General features: G+C 39.8%; 1 protein-coding gene across 8 annotated transcripts in view; it reads right to left on the bottom strand.

The window, feature by feature from the left end:
- The window catches only part of LOC120804279 (forkhead box protein J3-like), a 66,084-nt gene that overhangs the window by 26,043 nt on the left and 18,211 nt on the right, over nucleotides 1–21,830 (bottom strand). For all 8 annotated transcript variants that reach the window (XR_005709428.1, XM_040153632.1, XM_040153631.1 and 5 more), the window contains exons 4-5: nucleotides 9,690–9,764; nucleotides 6,498–6,581 (exon numbers count right to left, since the gene is read on the bottom strand). Coding sequence is in view for 7 of the 8 variants with exons in the window: in XM_040153632.1 (XP_040009566.1) it covers nucleotides 6,498–6,581; nucleotides 9,690–9,764 (159 nt within the window). In the remaining variant the exon portion in view is untranslated. The remainder of the gene's footprint in view (nucleotides 1–6,497; nucleotides 6,582–9,689; nucleotides 9,765–21,830) is intronic.

Consider the following 21,830-nt stretch of genomic DNA (forward strand, 5'->3'; position numbering starts at 1 on the left):
TTTATTGTGAAAATCAGCTAATGTACTGTCATGTAAGGGAGAGAGATATGCGATGTTTTATAAGGCTAACGCATCATTAATAGGCTACTTCTGAACATATTTTAATCACCACCAAGTTATTGGTAAAACATGGGTATTTCTTTTTACTGTTCTTTCTTAATCTGGATCGGTCCACCAGCCCATACAATAACAAGACTAGGTCAAAACCTAATATATGGTAGAACCACCCTTTATCTGTTCACTTCTCTCCCACTCTATGTGCTCACATATGCAGTATCTTAATAAAGCCAAATTCCCAATAAAGCTGTTCTCATTTACATGTTTTTCCGTTTCTGTTGTCAGACGAAGAAACAAGTATGGAATAGTGACTGAAATGCAGCTCATTAAGACCACATGTTAACCAGCAGTCACTTCCAAGCCATTTCAAAGCTGCTGCTCTGCACTGCTGAAATCCTGATTTTAAAACCGCAACATGGTCTGTTAAAAATCATCAAGTTAAAGACAATTGCTGTGCTGTGATTCCAGCTGTTTACTTTCAAAATGATCAGTTAGATAGAAAGCCAGAAGCTCATTCGCGTCCTTGTCAGCTGCCGTGTGGTCAATTGAAAGAGATGCATAGAGAGGTGTGTCTGCAGATGGAAAGCCTGACCTCGCGCTTGTGGGCCAGTGGTGGTGACTCTTCTACGGAAAGTAACTAAAGTTTGTCCCAAAAGTCGCTACATTTGTTGCTAGGTGCTTTTGTGAAAAAAAGTCGCAAAAGGGTTGCTCTGTTCACGCCAGTTAATTTTGACAGAGCAACGGCCAATGGGGAAACTCCCACACTCGACCGGCTGACCAGTGGTGTGAACTTTATCACTCAGTCAGTCAGTCGGTCACCCACTGAGTCGCTCAGTCAGACAGTCAGACAGAGAGAAAGACATTTGCATTTATAGGGATGGCCCCGCTGTTGCAGTCCAGCCAAAAACTAATGACAATGGTGTCAATCAATGAGAGGTGGGCCTGCATCACTGGTTGTGGCATTTAATAGGTAAGTTAAGTATTTTATAGTGTAGTACTATATGTAGTATTTTTAGAGTTTTCTTTCTATTATCATGTGGAGTTGAGCCTGGTAAAATAGGAATAGGTGCACAAATACTTTTTCAACGGTAACTGTTAAGTGTTGGTTATTAATTAATATGCAAAAGATGTTCAAATATGTTCTCCACTGATTGGAAATATGCAGCATTTCCAATCAGTGCAGTAAAAATAAGGAAGGAAATGAAATGTGACAAAGGTTATGAGAATTTTCTGAACGCAGCAAGTTCATGATTCTGTACTGAGACACCTGAATCACCACCGTGCCCCAGGCTCCAACTTTATGAACTAGTTGAGGACTTCATTTAAATTACCGCACACTTAAACAGCCTGGAAAGTGGACACATCACTTGCACTTGATAAGATAAATCAAGCCATTCTCATGCATTATTCACATATCTAAAATGTATTCAGCAGAAGTTCATTTTTTGCCGTCCTGACAAAGAACGAAAGTAGGGTTAACTGAGTGTGGGGATATAAGGAACTATTCAAAAATCGATGAGGGGCTAAATTGATGCCTGCAAAAAAAAAAAAAAAAAAAAAAAAAAAGATGATATTTTTTCTCCTTGTTTGACTCCTTTCAGGGTTCAAGACAGCTTGCCTGCCTTCCCAAACTGCTTACAGTAAGAGGATTGGTTGGTAACAATGCAATCTTTAATTTATGATAAACTCCCAGCGAAACGGGTTGTCGGTTTCCTGGTGGAGGCACTTAAAAAGAAGACAACGGAGAGGTGAAGAGAGGAGTGAGGAAGGCTTGAGGGAGAAGGGGGGAGAAAAGGAAGAATAGGTAGTGAGATAACTGAGTGGTGACGGACAGACAGACAGGCAGACAGAGAGGCATACAGGAAATGAAAGAGAGTGATTATGCTAAGGGCACCGGAGACGCAGGTATTAAACTAAATGTACGCTGCCTGTCTACACATTTATACAATGCATTTATGCAGCTGACGTTGAGCCTCGCTGCCAACTTCAAATCTTTTCATTTGCACAGATGCTGTCATCAGGAGACTTTAAAGACTTTGACTGTGTAGCCTGGGTGCAACAAAACCCCAATAGAAACAGTACGACATATTTAGCCTCACCTTTTTTTTTTTTTTTTTTACTAGGCGGTAACACTGCTATAAATCTTACCACTTAAAACCACCCTGTTTCTCCTTAGCCCATGTGACAGCCCACAGTGTGTCTGCCAGCGGTGCAAGTGAGGCGTAAGAAAAGGGGTCGAAAGGCCCATCCATGTAAGACGAGATGACAAGCCTCTGAATTAATTAATGTTTGTAATAAAAAATAAAAAAAAATCGCTGGTGAAGAAAATATGTCTAATGGCAGCCCCGGGGCCCTCTGTGGTAATTAACTGGAACACAAGCCTAGAATATTCTCCCTCCTCCCTCCTGTCCCTCTTACTTTTTCCCCTCCTTCCCCTTGCAGCTTGACTTTTTCCTCTCTGCTTTCTCTACCTTCATGTCTTTTTCACTTTTTATCCTGCATCTTTTCTTTCACCCCCCCGTTTTACCTCAATTCTCACTCCAATGAGCAACTGTGATTGTACACTTTGCTGCCCCACGCCTGCCTGAGTTCCCCGGAGAGGAGAGGCCAAAGCAGCGATACAGGCAGAGAGGCAGAGAGGGAAGAGAGAGTGGCAGACAAATAAACAACACAAACAGAAAGATAATGATCAAGATGCACGCCAAGTGACAGAGACACAGGATGAGAAAAGAAAGGAGATGACCAGTTGTGCTGCACAATGAATAAAGACTCTTCAGGTTCTCTTTAGTGTAATAACAAAGATAGTTGGGTGTACATTCAGAAAAACCTCAGTGGGGTAGCTGCTGGATACAGGGATCTACAGTATGCAAGATAAAGCTCCCTTGTGAAATAGGCTTTACTCATGACGTTTCCATGCAGCTGATCTTCTGCTTGGTAGGGCTGTCAACAAATATTCTAAATTCGATTATATAATCCAATTGTAAAAAAAAAACTAAAAAAAAAATAGACATCTGATTGTGAAAATTAATATTGTGAAAACAAAACAGCTCTACTGCGGCTGTCTGCCACGCAAGTTTCCGCTTAGGCCTTGGCCACTGCACTGAATGCACCGCATGAAGGACACGAGTCAAACGGCGTCATTTTCACTGACTGAAAATGATGTGTAGCTCAAGCTAAAACGAGCGAGTAATTCAACAACAAGCGCAATTCAGCCTCAGAGAGAGTGGGCTGCACTCTGAGAAAACTAAAAAGCCCCATTTGGAAATATTTCGGATTTTCGTCAGTAGACGGTAAAAATGTGGAACCTTGAGATAAAGTTGGATGCAAGCTACGTATGTAAGCTACAGTTAGCATACCATTCCAGCACTAGCAACCTGAGGGCACATCTCGAAAATATGGGCCCAGGTAATTATATCTCTCATTGTATTGGTTCGCCCTCTTATGGATATAATGCGCAAAAATAGTTATTTGAATGTGTTTTGTTTTTTTTAGAAGGAATAATCAAACGTCATTTTTGTCCAGTTTTACTAATGCTTGGTCCACTACACCAGCTGATTTCACTGATTCCTTTTGACTCACACTTTAAACTTTGTTAAACTAATGCTGCCTTAAGACTCTGCATTACAGTAGATACATAGAGATTTGGCTTGGCAACCTTGGCTGAGGGAAGTATTGTCATGCTACCCGAAGTCTAGGTATTGATACCAGATGTCATTATTTATCAATACATCACTTTTATACCATGTTTTCTATTTATTTTATCTTTGTTGTATTTTCCGCAGGGCGTTTGGTAATGTTAACTCTGCAGGTATAAAAGTTTAATGCCTGGGCTTCTTTAAACTTTTTAAGAGGACTTAGATTCAATCAAAGTAGTGGTGGGCCACGAAATGCTCCGCAGCATCTAATTATTTTTGTTTGTTTACTCCCATAGAGATGTATAGTATGTATCTTCTTTCTCTTGTTAGAGCACAGTTATCGGTTCATTTAAGCTCAGTTGCAATGACAGTCAAAAAGGAATTTAATCTGTTTAATGCATTGAATACTGAATCTGCTAGTCTGGTTTGAAAGTAGTATTGAAATTTCAGTCATTGAACCGACACTGGTTATGAGTGTGCTAATCAGCTGCTAAAGAGAGAGAAAACTAAAAACAAAATATACACTAGTCAGAGGCAGAGTCAAAACAACAGAGATGCAGGCAGACAGAGGTAATGTAAGACGCGTGATACATCATGGCGTTCACTCTGTACCGCTTTTGTATTCAGATCCTCAAATTAATGACTGAGCAGCAGCTGCATTCTGCCGAGCTGATGCAAGGTTACTTATATTTATAGCCTCAACCGCTGTCAATCAATTTCCCAAAACCAATTTTCATTCCTACTTCTCTGCTCTCGCTATTCTACTTTGTTCCATTTTGTAGCTTGTTCTTGCTGTTTCTGTGGTATCTGGAAAACCATAAATCCAGGAGCCTGTGGTTAACATGTATTAACATGTAATTCAAACGCACCTGACACCTGCGTGAATGTACAATCATGACATTGTTTAATTGAGACAACAGGCTGTAATTCTGTTACGGGTTATGGCATATAGAAAATGGCACATGTACTGGAGATTGGGTACTTCTGTCAGAAACAGGGATTTTTTTTTCTACATTCTGCTGCAGGAGAGGGTCCTGTAATAAGTGAGTCCATTTCAATCAAAATGTTACAAAGCAAGTACCATCCTGCCTGTGCAACCCAGCCAGGAAAAAGGTGCATGATGCAGCTGATGCTTTTGCTATTTTTGCAGCTTTAAGAAAGGAACAATAATAAAAACAGATCCTATTCAATGACCAACCAAATCATCTTCTGATATAGTAGACAATTAGCTGAATAGAGACTCTTCAAACAAGGGTAACATGCAACAAGAAAAAAAAAAAAAAAACTAACAAAAAAAACTAACAAAGCAAGCAATAGAAGAACCTGCGTGTTTCAGTCTCTCCTTCGATAGGTTAATTAGTACCATGGTCAAGCAGGTAGCTGGCCATGTGGCTTTGGAGTGAAAGACTGTTGTCTTACATAAAACTGCTCAGTAACAGTATATAAATTCTGAAGTATAGATGATGCATATATGACTGCATATAGAGATGTTTGCTACATTGGTAAGTCAGCTAAAAAGATAAAGCCAAACAGCTATCATTGCCCTTAATTGCCTCGTCAAACTCCGATTGCTTGCCCTGACTGTTGGCTATGTAAGCATAATTATGCCGTATTTTGCTTTGTGCGTCTGCTCTGTCGACGAGCCGCGGAGGGCCGGCAAGAGAACTGGATTTTTGCAGCCATGCCTCTCGTTTGTCGCTTTCATGGTGAATAGAAGCAGAGCCCTGCACACACGAGCACGCTGCCCCGCTGTCACACGACGACCCAATTCAGGAAATACAGCTCTTATTAAAAAACTGTCATTCTTAAAGTATCGGTACTAATAAAATGAGGTATGGTGCAGTTTTTAACGGCACGGTGTATTGCGGTACACCGTGCAAAACTAGTGTACACACAAACATTTCCGTAACACTTCAGGTGTACAGAGCAGCTTTTCCCAATCTCTTGTTTTTCTGCTCATGTGTCTTCTCACACTGCTACATCATGAACACTTTCTCAGAAAATACTCACATTGTCAGCAAAATCACAGCTTTTGCTCCTTTGATGATGATGAAAACTAGAACAAAAATATTCATTGATTACCTATTTCTCACAACGAAATCAAGACTAAAACTAAATAAAGAGTAACCTTTGAAAACGAAGATAACTATGACGAATTGGATTACATTTTTTGTCAGCGAATAAAAACTAAAAGACGGACGAATGGACAAGTTTTATTACAAAGTCTGCATCTGTGGAATCACACACTGTAGCTCCTGATTTAGTAAAACAGTTTCCTCTTCTGCCCAAAATATCTCCTGTTCAGAAGATGATTTAGCCACTTGACCTGTTGCACTACTGTTAAGGAGAAACACGTTGCTAAGTTATGAGTCTGTCAGTCATGTTATCTGCCACCCCCCGTTCTTGAAAGAAACAGATTTGACAAAGATCAAAATGAACTGAAGAAATCAAAATTAAAAATGTAAAAAATGAGACTAACATGTGAAAACTAGACTAGAACGTCTTTAGTTTTTGTTGATAAAACTAGACTAAAACTAACAAAAATCAAATAACTAAAATTTGACTAAAACTAATCACATTTTAATCAAAAGACTAAGAATACAACTAAACCAAAACCAGCTGCCAAAAGTAACACTGGAAATGGAATCTAAAAAACTAAGGTCAGATTATTGTTTTTTAAAGATGTCTGTAGAGCTGTCAGTTGAATACTAGCTGAGTGGTACCACCACCACATTATAAGGCTTTTTAAAAAACAAGCTTTAGTATCAAAAGCAGGAGTTTTCAAGTTATGGCTACGGTACTTACCCTTTCTCCAGATCGCGGTCTCTTTTTTGGCCTGCTGGGTACTGTGTCTTCTTTAGGATTGGTATCTATGGCCCAGTAGGAACCCTGAGGAGTGACCCCAACAAAAAACAAGCCATTAAGTCCCCTAAGTGTTCGGTGGAAGCTGCTTGTGTATTTCTCCAATACTTTTGATTGCTCTGTAGGTTTGAGTCGGACAGGTTATAGCAGACAATTTATAAAAGCCAATGTGCCACAACAGGAAGACACTAACACATAAACTAACACATATTCCAGGAGGTGATTAGGGCAGCTCAGGACCTTGTCTAGTAGATAATTAAGAAACACTTTATTTAGTCGATCAATTCATAAAATGAACAGCCAGCCATAAGTGATCCTGAATACGGGATTAGTAAAACAGGCAACAAACTGAAACCTTAAATATTAATAGGTGCAAAAACAGTACAAAATCTAAAACAAAATCTAATGATTTATGTCAAACGCACACTAGAGCTAGATTGATAAATTGGCTTACGAATATATCGATATTTATCGATTGTTTATTGCAGGTATATCGGTATCAGTACATATATCTGTAAGTATCAAGAAATTGCAGTAAAGAAATGCCAAATTAGTTCTGAGGTCATTTAGAAACGATGTCTCAATTAAATATTCTGTGCACCAGAGAGCACTGACAAGTTTTTTCATCTGTGTACCACTCAGGATGCATTGATATATCTTTATCAATTTTTTTAATCTCCCAAAATTGATATGTTTATCAGCCTCGAAAATCCAGTATCTGTCAGCCTATAAACACTACCCATATCTCAGGAAACAAACAAGTATCACACGTCATTCAAAAATTTCACAACTGTGGGCTCAAAAGACCATCTAAATCTTTGGAGCATCCTTGCATTAATAACCGGACCACCTTCCAACTTAAGTCTGGTTTGAACTCTTCTCCTGGTTCTTTCCTCCAAAAACTTCTCTACTGAAACAGTATTCAAAATATTCCAGCATTTTTAATAATCTTGTTAATCCAGTTCTTATCATTGGCAGTAATGCTATTAACCCAACATACAATCACATAAAACAAGGTGCTGGCCACAAAACTGATAGAAAACATTTAAAAGATTCTTACTGACCTCAAAAAAACTTTAGTTTCCTGAGGAAAAAAAACACCAGTTCAAGTTCATATCAATATGAATCCCCGGATATTTGTATGAGGAAACAATTTTATCTTTAAACTGTTACTGTAAATAATGACCTAACTGGGCGGCCATTATTTCGAGTTTGATTTTACTACTTTATTCATTTGCACAGTAATTTTTGCCCGCTGTTTTAGATGATGTTATAGTTAAGGAAGGTAGATTTAAATGTATATTGTATTATTCACTATCCTCTATTATCTGTCAATTTATATCAGTGCCAGAGTTATATCCACATATATTATATTCACAATCTCTAAATCATTTTTATCGGTTTCTGATGTTAAAGTATCTGTGGATAGTATTCATTTTCTTTTTTCTAACTTCTGTGGAAAAAGACTGCTGAGGCTGCTTCAGTCCCTCTAATAGGGGGAACCTAGTGTCACTGAACAAAAAAAAAAAGTGCAATAGATAGATGTACCTTGCATCCGATAAAACCAATGTATCTGTTGTTATTCCAGCTCTGTATCCAATCAGTTTTCTCTTGGTTTAGTTTTCCTGTGGTGCATGCTCCTGCTCCCTTTCCCCAGAAAATCCACTGAAATCCTTTTGATACACAATGTTAAAACACAGAAGCCTCCAAAGTAAACACATACAATGAGAGAGGAGGAAATCAATTGCTTTTAGGTCCTTGATTTCCTCCTGGTCTGATTTCTTTTTTCTCCCTTTCATTTTTCCTCTTCCCTCCCAAGGAGGTCCAAAGCTGCAGACTGCATTCAGGAGGTTCATCTAGGCAACACACACACACACACGCACACACGCACGCACGCGCACACACACACACACACACACACACACACACACACACACACACACACACACACATACACACACACGCGGCCTGCTCCCCACCGCCCCCATCCTTGCCTCTTCTCCTCCCCCTGTCTCTCAGTCCCACATCACTGAACAGTACACAGCCAATTAACGTTAGCACATGCATGATTTAGCTTCTCCCTTCTCTCTATGGCTTCAAACAGAGCATGTACATTCAACTTCTCTACACATGACCTCCCCCCATGCTGAGGTATCGACCACTTCGATCCACAGTTTGAGTTAAGGTGCTGGTCAGGTCCAATTCAGGCTAATGGGGGGGGGGGGTCTCTTTTTGTGTCTTTGCAGACTATAGGCCTCCCCTCAAGCCCAAGGATTTTGGTTGAATTATTTAAACTTTCTTCCCCTAATTCATTTTTCAATGGCTCCAAAATCCCTGCAGCCTGGAGACACCCCCACCCCACACAAAATGAGCAGTTTTGAAAGCTCCACGAAAAGTTTTGGCCTGTCAGTTTCTGTAGAAGTGGTGGATTGCTTCTCACATTAACCCCGTGATGAGTTGAAATGCAGACATTTGAGCTTTTATTAAAAAATCTTGTAAAGACAAGCTTCAGTGATCAGCTGTAATTATATACTCTCTCCGTCTGAGCAATTCCTCCTATTCAGCACAAACAAGGACTTGACAAGTTGTTGAAGTGGCCGCGGCAACTCTGCTTCCTAACCAAAGTAGTCACAGTGGTGAAACATATCTCAAGCTTCCTCTGATTGTGTGTGTGAGAGAGAGAAAGAAAGAAACAGAGCCTAATAAAGCATAACAGATGCGTGAATGGCCTCGCATCTGAAGGAGTGTACCTACATATACTTATTATTCATTACTCCCTGTACCACATTATTACTTGGCAGAATCAATATCGGAAGAGCCGCAGAAAACAGAGAAAGAAGCATTAGGAATTCAGCACAGACGGTTATGGAGCTACAAATTGCTTTTAAGTGCAGACACTGTGTGTGTGTGTTTGACAAAGAAGTAGAACAAGTGAATACGGGTGTCTCTGGGTGCACTTATACACAAATGTGTGCACACATGCAGCACAACGGCGACTAAACACGTGAAAAGTAATCGCCGTAGCCTCTGCCTTATTTGTAAGCGTGCTGAAATAGGTTTGAATTTTCATTGTGTGTCACACCATAATTCAAGCTGAGCTTTTCAGTCACATTACATTGTTCAGGAAATACTTACTTTTCCAGGGTCGTCTTTGGAGCGAGGCACTTTGAGAAAACACTTGTTCAAGGACAGGTTGTGTCGTATAGAATTCTGCAGGGAGTGACAGACAGAGAGAAACAGAGAGAGAGAGAGAAAGGAAGGGAGAGAGAAGGCAGGAGAAAAGAAAAGACAGGATAAAACATATTTAGTAAACCCACTTAATCCACTTTTTCAAATAAGTAAAATTACATTTACCCCCCAGAGAGGTCACAAGATAAATCTGAGGAGTCAAAAATATTTCTTCCATACACAAAATGTATGTTTACTTTTTTGGACTTCTCTCTAATAATTCCCTTTTTCTTGTGAAATACTAGCTAGTTTTAACCTTACACAGTCCGAGAAGGGAAAATTGCTTTGGTTGAACTGCTCAGAAGCATTTTAAACCTGCGTATATTTTGCAAAGACAGCAAGAATGTGCAGCCAAGAGAAGCAGTAATACTAGTATTAGTAGTAGTATACAGTGTTTGTTTGGGACAAATCTACATTGTCCCAACTACATCCTTTATCCTGGTACTCTTATTAGTCTCTGCTGCATCTGTCAGAGCATTGCTAACCTCTGCTAGAGCGTCTAACAAGTCTGGTTCTGGACCACCGTCTTGATCTTGATTAGTTAAGATACTTGAAAGTAGAGCAGTCTTCCACTTTCCACTGGTTACAATGTTGAGCCAAAAGCTGTATTGATTGTAACTGAAGCAAATCCGTTCTGACAGACACAACTGAGACAGACAATTGAGAAAGGTGGCTGGAATGCATTTAGCGTCAACAGAGAGAGGCTGGGGCAACGGTTTGTCAGAGTTGTGAGGGGGACGTGATTGTCAGTGGTTGTGGGGTGTCCCAGCCTGGTGTGCTCTGGGTTTGAATGGATTATTTGAGTATGTGAAGGGGCGTGTTCAAGCTAAAACTGGGTGTTAAAATTGGGCTTTATGAGAACTCCACCATTTTGAAGCATGAAACAAATTCAGTTTTGGCTGTAATGAAAGGTAGCTGACACTTCTACAATTTGTACCACCTCATATTGTTTGCGCGTGTGTGTGTGTGTGTGTGTGTGTGTGTGTGTGTGTGTGTGTGTGTGTGTGTGTGTGTGTGTGTGTGTGTGTGTGTGTACACATGTGAGAGAGAGAGAGAGACGGCCCGCAACAGCGTAGGCTAACCTGACATGAACCTAGTCTCCCTTCAGGCTCCCATTCTCCACTCATCTGCTGCTGTTAATTAATACCACTGGGGAATAGGAGGGGAAAAGACAGAGGGATGGGAGGAATTTCTCTTCTCCCTTTCTGTGGTTCCCACTGCTCAACACTGGCTTTGTTTCCCCGACAACAACCCCCTTCACTCTCTTTCTGTCTCTTGCATTCCATAACAGCTTGGTCTACCTCTTCCTCGCCCTGCTCCTCCCAGAGAAAAACTCCGGCAGTTTCCGGCTGCTCTACGTAGCGGGTCACTGGCTGTTTGCGGCCGTCCATCAAGGAAACACGCGACAGTCAGGAGACGCAAAAGGCAAAGAGGACTGCCACCAGCTTGGCACACAAAGGCAACCCTCTGTTCCAAAAAAGTTTCCCGTGGGAGGTGATGGTCCACCATTAACATCAAGTCTGCCCATCAGTTCAACAGCAAGGCCGTCTAACTTTGCCAACCTCTACCTACTGTACCTACCTTAATTTACATCACAATATTTTTTTTATTACCCGAGTAGTTTTTGCACACCTGTGTGCTACTTGTAATGTCTGCACAACCCTGCATATTTCAGACTTTGCGCACTCTGGCAATTTTCACTTTTAGGCATGTGTGTTCAATGTTGAGGCTGGGCGGTGTACTGAAAAGTTACCAATGCAGATGTTAAAAATCTTTTATTGGCCTAAATTTGTTCATGTCATCAAGTTTAGTAATCGTTTTCCCTGCAGTGTGGAGTCAGAAACTGTCCCCTTTCAGTAAATCTGGAGTTTTAAGTATTATTTCTAGGATGGTTTGGGGCACGGGAAGCTTGCTTTCCTCATGAGTGAGTCCTTTACGATTAGTGAACCACATGTGCAGAAAAACTAACACCCTGTAACCCAAACCACTGGTAATGTAAGGGTACTGAACAACATATGTTTTCACATCTAATAAATTTCCTTAAGATATTAATAGTCAGTGTTAATGGTGTGGCATAATTAAAACATATTTAATTAGATCACTTAAGAATTATTAGTGAATTTTACTTGTCAGTGCCCCATGATGCCAGGAAAAAAGGTATTGTCAAACCTGGTTTGGAAGAAATCATGGATCCACCATGTTTGAGAGTTAAAACTTGCTGCACAAATCTACTTGCTCATAAATTTTATTAAGAAAAAAAAAAAAAACTGAAAAAGGATATAACAAGTTGTGCTTGTGGCTTGCAACCTTACTACCACTCTATATATTGCTGACCTAATTCCTGCTATGTTTGTCCCATGTGTGTTTGTTTATCCATTACTTTTTATTCCTGTAGTGTGCTTTGCAATTACAGCTATGCAAAACATCAATATAAACTAAAAAAAACATAGATTATAAAACAAGACCAAGAGTCTTACAGCCATGTTAGTGTCTTTGAGAGGTTGTATCTATAGGAAAAAATGTGCTTTGACATCAATGCTAACATGATCACAGTGACAATGCTAAACATCTGATGTGCAGTGTGTGTGTGTGTGTGTGTGTGTGTGTGTGTGTGTGTGTGTGTGTGTGTGTGTGTGTGTGTGTGTGTGTGTATGTCTTTATGTATATAAATAGCAGTAGTGAGAAGGGAGACTATCCTTCCATTCGGAAAGCACGTATCATACATGTGGATACATAAGCACAACTGCCTTCTTTCCTACATGTTCTACAATCTCCTCTCACTGAATGGGAATGGTCGTCATCAATAAATGTACTGATTAGTGGCGCTGTGAAGTAAGATAATGAGATTCACTGCTGTGTCCTCCTTCCACCCACTCCTCTTCTTGCCTGATTAATGAGCTTACTGGGCTGGGCTGGGGCCATGCCATTCCTGCCCACTAGCTGATAGATCACACAGTCACTAGCATCTGTGTTTGTTTTATGACCGTAGGAAGGACATTGAAGAAGACTACTGGTTTAGCCAAATACCTTTGGCATGAAGATAAAAACACATTAAATACACTCATTGTTTCCACAGAAGAAAATTACTGTAAATACAGTAAATCAGTGCTTGTCTTCACTATATGCAGCAGTCCAGACAAACCAATGACAAAAAGAGCAATGTCTGTGTGTTTGTGTTTGTTCATGTATGTTCATGCAATACCAGTTTTTGTACACAAAGCTTTAGCCTTTTAAGCTCAAACTCTAGAACAAGCTCAGCCCAAAAAATACAACATAAAACATTCCAAAATAAAATTTTAAATTGTACTACAAATCTAAGAGGACAGATGCAGTAATTATTGAAATAAGCATATATAGTTAGGTTCATAAGTATTTGGACAGTGACACAATTTTCCTAATTTTGCCTCTGTGACACTATCACACTGGATTTGAAATTAACCTATAATCGATGTAACTGACGTGTAGAATTTCAGCTCTAATTCAAGTGGTTTAACAAAAAAATTGCATTAACCGTTAAGAATTAAAGCCATTTTTATACATAGTCCCTTATTTTCAGAGGCTTAAAAGTAATTGGAAAGTTGACTGACAATCAGTTTCCTGGCGAGGTGTGGCCTGTTCCCTCGTCATTTCATGACAACTTAAAGAGTAGCCAAGTCAACAATTTGGTACATTCTTAAAAGAGGGAATGTACTGGCGAGCTCAGCAAACCCAAAACGCCTGGAAGACCATGGAAGACAAGGAAAGTGGATGAGCTCAGAACTCTTTCCTTGGTGAAAAAAAACCCTTCATAACATCTAGCCAAGTCAAGAACACTCTCGAGGAGGTAGATGTATCATTGTTAAAGTCTGAATGTAAATACAGAGGGATAACCACAAGCTGAAACAACTGGTAACACTGAAGAACAGAAAGGCCAGATTAGACTGCACTGTTCAGGAACAAGATTCTTTGGACAGATGAAACCAAGATAAACTTGTACCAAAATAATGGGAAGAGAAGAGTATGGAGGAGGAAAGGAACGGCTCATGATCCAAAGCATAGCACATCATCTGTCAAACATGGTGGAGGCAGTGTCATGGCACGGGCATGTATGGCTGCCAATGGAACTGGGTCACTGGTGTTTATTGATGTGACTGCTGATAGAAGCAGCAGGAGGAATTCAGCGGTGTATAGGTGTACTAGCAGTGTACTAGCTGCTCAGATCCAGCCAAATGCTGCAAAACGGATAGGATGGTGCTTTACAGTACAGATGGAATGAACAAAAACATTCTACAACTGCAACCAGAGAGCTTCTCAAGGTAAAGAAATGGAATATATTCTACAATAGCCAAGTCAGTCACCTGACCTCAACCCAACTGAGAATGATTTTCAGTTACTGAAGACAGAACTGAGGGCAGAAAGACCCACAAACAAGCAGCAACTGAAGGCGGCTGCAGTTACGACCTGGCAAAGCATCTCAAGGGAGGAAACTCAGCATTTGGGGATGTCCATGGGTTACAGAGTTTAGGCAGTCAGCGACTGCAAAGGATTTTCATCCAAGTATTAAAAATAATCCATATGTATAATTATGTTGGTAGTCCAATTACTTTTAAGCCTCTGAAAATGAGGGACTATGTATTAAAGCTGAAAGTCTAGACTTCATTCACATCTTCATGGCTTCGTTTCAAATCCATTGTGGTATACAGAGGCAAAATTACGAAAATTGTGTCACTGTTCAAATACTTAGGTATTTGAACAGTGTATCTTTGATACTCATAGACATTAGATAAAGTATTGGCCATTAAGAGTTTAAATTTAATAATAAAAAAAGCTAACAAATTGTGATACTGTGTTGGGCAATAATTTAATCTCATTATTTCTTGTGTTTTTAAATAAAATCCTTATCAGTAATCGTTATGAAATACTGATATTGAGTTATTGTAAAACACGATTCAGCAGTCCAAATTAATAATGAAACAATTAAAATCGGTGATTAAATGACAACAGAAACTTGAAAATACATTTTATTGCTGTATCACACAGACAGATCAGGGCACTAAATCAGAAATTAATATTTGTTTTGTTTAAATCATAGTGTGTATTTATACTTAATTACACTGTGTATATCATTTTGAGTGAAGACTAGAATTCACCTGCAACCATTCATTGTACGATCTACTATACATGTGCAATTAATAATAATGCTTCCTGATTTGACAGGGTATTTTTAGAGACTGGATATTATGAGCTATGCCAAAGAAAAATAAGGTCAAACAACTGTTTTTTACCGTTATTATTAGATATATGAGTCTTTGTACATGTATGTGTGGTACACTGTATACAGTATATACTGTTTTTGTGTGTGTGTGTGTGTGTGTTTGGTAGTGGGTGCTGCTGCTCGTGCTCCTTAACATAGGGTGCAGCATCCTGGACTTGAGGAGGTTAGTTACATAAGGCGTGCTTGATAAGCATGGATGACTTTTTGACAAAATGCAATGTGATAAAATGTGATGTGTGACAAATACTCAGGTTCTGGAAACATGCTTTTGGGTATAGACGAATGACAGAGGAAGGGAGTGTAACCCTCTGTGTGTGTGTGTGTGTGTGTGTGTGTGTGTGTGTGTGTGTATACACACATGCGTTTATATGGTAGTATGGACACATTTTAGCTCAAAACCATCATTGTCAGGAGATTTTGGCCAGTCCTTGGTTACAGTAAGGGGCTAGGGAATGCATTAAGTCAAAGAGTGTCCTCACAACCATAGAGAGACCAACATGTGTATATATCTGTGCGTGGATCAGGCAGAGAAAGTGATGAAAGAAAGAATGATGAGGTTAAAGTTTGACAGAAATGGTTGAAGAGGTTAAAATTTGTGCAGGTTCAAAACAGCCAGAAGGATGTTCTGGCTATAGGTGGGAAGCAGTGTCTGTCTTTGCGTGTGAATGTGCAGATACACCAAGGAAACAGGTCACAGAAGACTGAAGTTACATAAGTGGGTAGGTCTGGAAGATTTGGGTCATGGCAGCTGAGTTAAATACAAAGGGGCAACGAGAGATGGCACTGAGCTGAATTAAACAGTCTTGAGAAGTGATGTGTCATAAGTGGAGCAACAACACTTGTCCCCTTTTAACAAAACAATGCTGATTACACTGAAATGGTTAGTTAGTGAAGCTGGGCGCACTGGAAACATACAGCCCAACTGGTATAGAGTTGAAAAGTGGGAGGAAATCTTTTTGCGAGGCAAATTTTCCAAAAGTAACAGTCCCATTCATTTTCTGCAGAGAAAATGTAAGGTGACCTAGAGCTGGAGCAATCCAGCGCTTATATGGGCATGAAACTCTCCCAGTTGATTAATCAGACGAGAAACTGTTAGACAATATCTGGTTCACAGATATTAGCCTATGTGCATGAAAATGTAAGGAGGAAAGTCAACTGCAACTCACAAGTAACATTTCGGTGATAAACATACACTTAGAGCTTAGTTAGTCAATACAATTGGACTGTATTTGAGAATTTACAAGATGGCATTTAAGTAAAAGTTTTCAGTTAGCCCATGAAAGAAAGAAATAACAGGCCAGCTGAAAACAAACGCACTAATGGAAGAAAAATTTAAATAAGACAACATAATGGACCATTGTGGTTTTTGAGATGGATGAGCCTCAGAGGAAAAGATAAACTGTGCATCCTAAAGTTTTTGTTTGGAAGTAGATTCACTAATTTGGCTTGGCAAGCTGTAACAGGAAGCCTGGGAGGCTCTACAAAGTAAGACAGGAGCCCTTCCTTTCTGTGGTTGTGTTGGCCAGGGTATTAACCTATGGAGCACCAATGGAGTCTGACATACACACACAAATAAACACCCACGCAGCAGTATTCAGGAGAGTCTCTGCCATGCCTTTCAGGATGAATGTATTGTGGTGTCACGAGGTAGTCCTTGTGCGCCCACAGACAGAACAAGAGATAGAGAACAGTGTGAAAAGAGAAAAAGAAGGAAGATAGAGCAGGAGGGCGTATTTGGAAAAAGAGACACGTGAAAAATTTTATTAACTTTCAGCTCAGCCCATACAGTGCGTAAAGAAAGGGTAAAATGTAGTAAAGTTTGAAGGTAAGGCAGAGAAGAAGGAGCTGCGAGGAGGGAGGGTGCAAGAGGCACAAAGAAATAAAGAGCTCGAGTCAGCTGGAAGAGGGAGTGTGGAGGTACGCGCACATATGGACAGGTGTCTTAGATGTGAAAGTCCCCTGGGTTCTATACATCATCGAGACGCCTTATTATATCCTGATGGTGACGGAGTGACAGACGCTCCGTGAGAATGCGGGGTTGAATACAAGTCACTGCTTCAAACCCCCATCTAATAGATATTCATTTCATTTGATGGACCCTTCCCCCGCCCTCTTCACTCCCTCACAGAAGTACTTCACACAAGTCAGCTATAAGATGAGGGGTGTATGTGGCACTATGCAGTATGTGTTTATACACTGGAGTTTGTGCTTAATGTGTGTGCGAGCGTGCAGCTCTTTGCATTTCAGTTTTGCTTGTGCATGCACCTGCCCCAGTGTGTATGCAGGCACGTGTGTGTGTGGCCCTGTGCAGGTGAATTTGAGCAATAATAGGCTACACACCTGTTTATCCGTGTGAATATGCGTGTATATATGCATGCATGTTATACAGTGTACCAGAAGCTAGTCACAGATTTGTTTGAAGAATGGAAAGCGAAAGAGAGAAAGGGCATGAGTGACTGTGTGTGTGTGTGTGTGTGTGTGTGTGTGTGTGTGTGTGTGTGTGTGTGTGTGTGTGTGTGTGTGTGTGTGTGTGTGTGTGTGTGTGTGACTGTGTGTGTGTGTGTGTATATAACATCTCAGACAAGGTGAAAGTGGGGTTACTGCTGTCTTTGGGGATCAAGTAAGAAGCTCCAAAACAATAAAAATATACTAAAAAACAGTCTATCATTCCAACCAGCAGGCCCTGATAGATTGCAATGTGTCCTAACCCAGCTGTGTTACACATTTTAGGCTTGTGACCCTTAAATGTAGAGCAATGTTTACTTGCAAGCCCTTGTCGCAGGTTACATATGTCTAGTTTTGAGTTTCCACGGGCCCAGGTCGGTCTGCTTTAATTATTGCCCAGAGATGCAACAAGCCATGAAACCATGCATTTCCACTGCATCCTCCCAGCCAGGGATATCAGTGCCAAGCCATACTGTTGTGGTCCCTCTCAAACATTATGGGTCCTACTCAGACAACAACACGTGACTGTACTGGTAACTAGAGAAAAGGTCTCAGTACTTTTACAGCTGGATCTACCTGTAAACCAGCATTTACTGTGAAGCAACTATAGGAAATGTAATGTGTTTATCATCAAGTTAGCCGAGCTTTGTTAGCAGTGCCACTAAAAAGTACAAGCAGAAACAGACCCAGTGAGGTGTTAAGATGAAATAAGAGCAGACAGAACTGCAGCTTTCAGACCAAAATCAGTCCTTCGTTAAAACAGCATGGGGGGATGAATTTCTGGAGAAATGTTGTTTCAGGTATCTTTTGTTTTAAGGTGAGACAATAAATTACGATCCAAGAAGCCCACTTTGAGTAATAATTCAGTTAACTCGTTTAAATGCTCATCAGACACCAAAAACACACATTTTCTAATATTTTACAGCTCTGGACAGTTATCATAGTGGTAATTCGTCATGACAATCATGAAGTAAATTGTAGAAATAGTCTGGTAACATTACAAGAATGTGCGCTTGCATGCATTTGACTGGCCAGTGCAGCACCTTTTCAGTTGACTTTTCGTGGTGTTGGAACAAAAGCTGACCCAGGTTCAATTTTTTTGCCAGGCAACCCTGCGTTGTTTCACCGGATCCCCCTTTGCATTGGTATCCCTGCTTCGCCAATGGGTTCCATTCAAATGTGGTGAGAGGGCTGCCTTTTTTCATGCAGAGCAAACCTGCACACCTGCAGTCCAACATGTCATCAAGGTAAACAAGTATTTACAGTTGGTCGTGGCTCAGCTCAGCAAGACAATTCCCACCATTATCAAAAAATGGTATATGAGTCGTGAGCAGTTCAACCAAAACATGTTGGTCCTGTCTTAGACTGTTTCGTTAAATATTTCTACGTTAAATAGAGGCCTGAAGAAGTAAAACTATCCAGTCCTTCCCAATAAAAAAGCAAAGATTATCAGAAAACACCCAATTATTACTTTCTCATGACCCCTTGACTTTATATTGTGAGTCTTTGAGAGGTCCTGACCTCCAAGTTGGTAATAACTGGTACTAACTCAAAATACCAAACATTAGAAATACTGATTGGCTACCATCGTATCTCTGTGACATCAGTAGGATTTCTCATCTTGCAACTGACTACGAACGACAAATCTTTTCAGCTGTTTCTTTAATATAGTTTTTTAAAAATAACACAGAGGCCAAATTAGGTTGCGAGCAGCAAGAGGTCATGGTGGCACACTTGCTGCTGCTGGTTGTGTCGAGCAGAACACTGTGGCGAAGTGACAGTTTCTGTCAGCAGCTTTCCGGGAGAGTTGGCGAGTGAGCAGGGACTGAGGAAGGAAAGGAAGGAGGACAGGTAGGAAGAAGTGCTCTGGGTGTACTGTGAATCCCAATAATGTTATTATTATTATTATTATTATTATGTTATTGTTATTATCATTATTGTTCTTACCTGATCAAATTGATACGATTTTACAGCGAGTTTCTGAGCTACACGGAGGTTACTTGTGTTGAGCTGGTCAGGTGTGTGCTTGGTTCATAACCACTGAAACTGCAATGGATAGCCAGTTGGTAGAGAAAAAAATGCACGCTAAGCCATCTAAAGCTGAAAACAAGTTTTTCTCTCCACTTTGGCTGGCATTTTATTCACCAAAGAACTGAGCTTTTTTCAAAAACTATATTGTAAGCCTGCTCAGATACAGTCCAGGAGTGTGTGAACGTAAAGTTAAAAAGCCAGATTTCTGTCACCCTTAACCCTCTCTGTGTTTAAAATGTCAATACAACTGATAGAGTTATAGGTGTTGTCATTGTCTGTATTATGTCAAATGACCTCACGATCATAAAATACAGATTTGGTATGTATATGAGAACAAAGGAATTGTTAGTTCTGAAGTTTAACCATCTCTTGTTTTGATGTTTCAGTTTGGACAGAGATCTCTACAAAAACAACCTGAAAGTTCCAGTGAGGGGGGCATGTCCCTTCCACATGTAAACTATGTATATTTTTGACTGCAGTGATGGTGTTCAGGGCACAAATAAGCTAAACTGCCGACAGCAGAAGAGGAAGTTTCTGTCTCTTTATGTACTGTACTGTTTGTACTGTACCAAAGTTACCCTTTTAAGTTAGTTCAATACTTCCACTGTCTTTTTATTTATTTTTATAAGTCATTCACAACTGACAATCACTGACGAAATCTGCTTTGGTTCAGACTTTTCTTTAGGTCAAAATACTTAAATGCAAATCGAGTGATGATACAGCTGTCCATTGTATTGGACCAGCCTTCCTTAAAAAGCACCACACGGGTTTCACTGCCGCATATCACCGCGCACACTTGAGCAGGGCATCTAACTTTGTCAAGCCAGAAAAAATACATCTACAGATTCCTTTTTTTGTTCTATGAAATACTCCGATGTTATTTAGGGTCTGACAAGCCCATGTCTCTTTGCGGGATATAAACCCAGGGACTAGCGCATAAGCTCATTCTGTGGTATAATTGTTGCATTCCAGAGAGCTAGGGAAACCAGCCTTAAGCCTATTATTAGCCATATGGAGAGTGCTACAGGCCTGGCTGGTTAGAGAGGGAAATGTGTTGCTGGGTGGGTGCCAAATCCTCAAGGAGATAGCATGAGAAATTCCTCGCTTTTAATTAAGAATTTAATACTGACACTGCTATTAGTGATTAGTATGTAATTAAAAGCTCTAGCAGTATTTCACATACAAGTTTAATTAGAGTTAATTAGAAAAATACTCAGTTTTTCATAATTAAAAAAAAATTATATATATATATATATATATATATATATATATATATATATATATATATATATATCCTGAGATGTTAAAGCAGAACAAAATGTCTAATTTTTTAGATCCTCTCTCTACCCTGTGCTTACTAAAATTATTCCTGGAAAAGTCTGTGAAATTGTTATGAGATGTTTTGAAGTGGACATGATGATTATATTTCACCACTTGTTGACGATTTGGTATTACAGAAGGATTACATTTTTTCCCAAAAAGCACAGTATATGACAACTTGTTTTTCTCATTCATATCTGTGCAACAAAATTACAATCTTTATGATCAAGAATATGCTCACTGTAAAATGGTAAATTTTGGACAATCAATCAGTGTATTTTCTACCCTCAGAATCTATCTATAAATAAATTTGCCTTGCCTTGCCTATACATAATTTATTTAGGTTTCCAATGTGATCATGACAGTGTTACATTTTTATTTTTATTTTTTTAAATTGCTAAAATGCAAGATTTTAATTGGTTGATTAAATCAGTTATCAGCTCTGACAGCAAAGTATCAAAAAAGATTTTTGAGTTAAGGTTTAATTTGAATTACAGGAAATCTATACTGTATATATTATATATTTCTAACAATGTCAAGAGGGAGACTATAACCTTGAAACCTATACACACACATCTGGAGAGCAGACATGACATGTTAACTGGAATGCTGGGGTATATGTAGCTGTTCTGTATGTGTTACTTAGTGACAAGGGAATAAACACACAGTCAGAGGTGAGACTCAATAAAACAAATAGACAGCTGTGGCATTTTCTCAGTCACCACTATCAGACTCTGGAAAATACAGACAAACACGCACTTAGAGCGACACACAGATAGACATAAGAAAGCAGCTGCTCACACAAAACTGACCCTGCAGACACATAAAGACATCATCTTGTACAAAAAGCTACACACATGTACATATTGTAGATGCACAGACACACACTCTACACACGGTTTTCTACAGATCTTCTAAAGACTATCTCAAGGCTGGATCACAACTCAAATTTCAACACACACACAAGCTCAGGAGCCTCGGTGCAGCTATAGCCAAAT

Source organism: Xiphias gladius, chromosome 18 (assembly GCF_016859285.1).
Source record: "Xiphias gladius isolate SHS-SW01 ecotype Sanya breed wild chromosome 18, ASM1685928v1, whole genome shotgun sequence".
NCBI classification, from domain to species: Eukaryota; Metazoa; Chordata; class Actinopteri; order Istiophoriformes; family Xiphiidae; genus Xiphias; species Xiphias gladius.